Here is a 2,754-nt window from a genome sequence, read left to right as displayed (position 1 = left end):
TTTAAGTGCATAGACTTGGAATTCACCTTAGAATCTTCAAACAACTCCTTGTTGATCTTGAAAGAGCCAACCCTGAACTCTTACCCATTTTCGATCAAAATTCCTTCATCTGGGCATCTTGTAATGGAAATAAAGAATTGTTGAGTGAATTTGATTGGAAACCCTAACATTGTACTTGATACTTCTCCGTCTTTGTTTGTGTTAGGAAACATTCAAAACTCCTTGACTAGAACATCTCAAGCTACGTCTTGTTCTAGGTTGAAGTATTCATACCGAACAACACCAAAATAGTCCTCAATAAAGTCAAATTCACTATTAGCTAGGCTTGCGAAATTGACTTGGAGTTAAGAAGAATTTCTAACTAATCAAGATTGCATTGCATGGTAGGAACATATGAGACATTTTCGAGTGAGTTTTATAAAAACGTTTGAGTTTCTATAAACATAACCACTGTTCCATTTTTTGAAGCCAAAGCTGAGCTCAAACATTCCAAAATCCAACACCTCCATTTTACCAAAAAATTCAGAGGTCAAAACCATATCTAGGTAATCTCATTCCACTGAATCCTAAGCCTTCTCAAATATCAACTTTGAATAAAATTAACTCGCGTTTCCTTTTTCTCGCCTCATCAGCAAATTCATTAGCCACCAAAATTCAACTTAAAATGTGACTACTCTTTGCAAAGGAAGAACGATTCCTTGCCCAATTAAACCTTTCAAAAACTTAGCCAAAACCTTAGCTAAAACTTTATACATGGACCCAACAAGAGATATGGGACGAAATTCGTTAAGCTATTGAGCACTTTCCTTCTTTAGAATAAGGACAATACAATTATAATTAGACCCTCGCACCATCTTTCTATCTGTATTAAACTCCCACAACAATTTCATAAATTCATGCTTAACACCATATAGACTAGGGCTTTTAAAACTATCACAATCCCACACAACTGCCATAACTTCCTCGTCTACAAATTTTTTGATAAGACAATCACAATCTTAAGCACTAATAGAATGAGATTAAAAATTCTCCACATGAAAATTGATTGAAAGTTGATTTTTAAAGAGTTGAAAAATTGATACCATCACCAGATCCACGCCCTCCACCCGAGTACCTCTCTACCTTTGATGCTCAAGATGGCCTTATGCCTTCTCTTAGAAGAAATATCACCATGAAAATTCTTCGAAATAGCATCACCCTCCTTCAACCATTGAAATACGACAATACGACCTACAAAGAGATAACAACTGAGATGATAAAAAATACCTCTCCTTATTCTCGGTCTTATCTAGACTAACAATTTTTCCTTCAGACCCAACTAATTAATATTGTCTTTGGTGGACCACAACTACTCACTCAAATTGCTACCATGATTTTTATGCCACTCTCTTAAAGATGATTTGATACTCTTCAATTTTTCCTTCAAAACAAAGTCTCCCCATCCAACAAACAACATATTCTTCCAATGATTATAAAGAAACCCATGATAACATGAAAATTCTCCCCAACATTTTAACATTTTAAACAATATGGGTACCGAATCATCCATCTCATAAGACAACAAAATTTGACAAGGATTTGATAAACATCTCTCATAAGACCGCGTAAACCTCTTCCCAATTGAAGGTAAATCAATCAAATGATTCTCATCAATGAATTCATTAAAATTGTTGATCTCTTCAAATCTTGACAAAATTACATCAATCAAATGACTTTCCTCCATACCTCAAATAGAATTGAAATTCCCTCAATTACACCACCATGCATCCAAAGGCGACTCAATTTTGGGAGCTATAAGACACAATAATTCTTTGTTTTTAACCTCATACGATGCATAATTGTTAATATCACATTCACTACAATTCTAGATAATGTCCACAACCCCGTTGACACTAGAACATGTGATAACAAAGTTGATGACAATACCTCAACACAATTAGAATTCCATAAAGTCAGTAAGTCGCTTGAACGACCATTTAAAAGTTTAAAAGAAAACACACTTAAGTTGACCCCTATAGACCTTCACACGACCACTTATCAATCACCTCTAACTTAGTCTCTTGTAGACACATAAAACTGGGTTTCTATTTTTGAATAAATTCTCTAATTTATTTGCCAAACCCCCAAAACTTCTAATAATATAGCTTATTATCTTCATCAATATCCTTCTACTTCCTACAACCCACACAAAACCTTCATTGAAGATGATGCCCCATACACTACCCGCCCAAAGTTGCGTCTATCTCTCTCCTCTATCTCCATTAATTTTTAAAGCTATTTCTTCCTTGTCCCGATGAAAATTCAAATGATTACTTTTTCCAAAATTTTGTATATCCTCCCCAGCCACATCAACTTTTTCATTTTAAACGGATCAATGCTTCTAATCCCCACTACTAAAGGATCTTCTTAAATCATAAAAAAATGAACTTACTTGGTTTTGACTTTCAGCGTAAGATGACTTCAAACCTTGCTTCTTTTTTTGCTCTAGGGCCGCCAACTTCTCTTTAAATTCTTTAACACGTGGTCTTGTTAGACTTTTCATCTTCAGAAAAATCCCTTTTTTTTACTTTTTAGAGTTAGAGGAGTGGTGAATGGTTGACATTTTTAATACTAACCCAAGGAATGTATGTCATCTCACAAAAATTATTCTCTACCTCCAAAACGCATTTGAATATGCTACTTCCTAAACCCTCACATTCCTCGTCTACTTCATAGCCCCTTCTCAAAGATTACCTCATTGGCCATACAAGTTTG

General features: G+C 34.8%; 1 protein-coding gene across 1 annotated transcript; it reads right to left on the bottom strand.

The window, feature by feature from the left end:
* Positions 1-791: 791 nt before the first annotated feature.
* On the bottom strand, positions 792-1,723 carry LOC140920788 (uncharacterized). Its single transcript, XM_073369619.1, has 4 exons — positions 1,538-1,723; positions 1,357-1,459; positions 1,123-1,230; positions 792-967 (listed from the first exon to the last, which is right to left on the bottom strand). The coding sequence occupies exons 1-4, from the start codon at positions 1,721-1,723 to the stop codon at positions 792-794; spliced, it is 573 nt and encodes a 190-aa protein (XP_073225720.1).
* Between the last annotated feature and the right edge of the window lie 1,031 nt (positions 1,724-2,754).

Source organism: Cicer arietinum, chromosome 6, assembly GCF_000331145.2.
Source record: "Cicer arietinum cultivar CDC Frontier isolate Library 1 chromosome 6, Cicar.CDCFrontier_v2.0, whole genome shotgun sequence".
Classification (NCBI taxonomy): Eukaryota; Viridiplantae; Streptophyta; class Magnoliopsida; order Fabales; family Fabaceae; genus Cicer; species Cicer arietinum.
The sequence above is the reverse complement of the archived record's forward strand: the minus strand, read 5'-3'. Positions and strand labels throughout refer to the sequence as shown.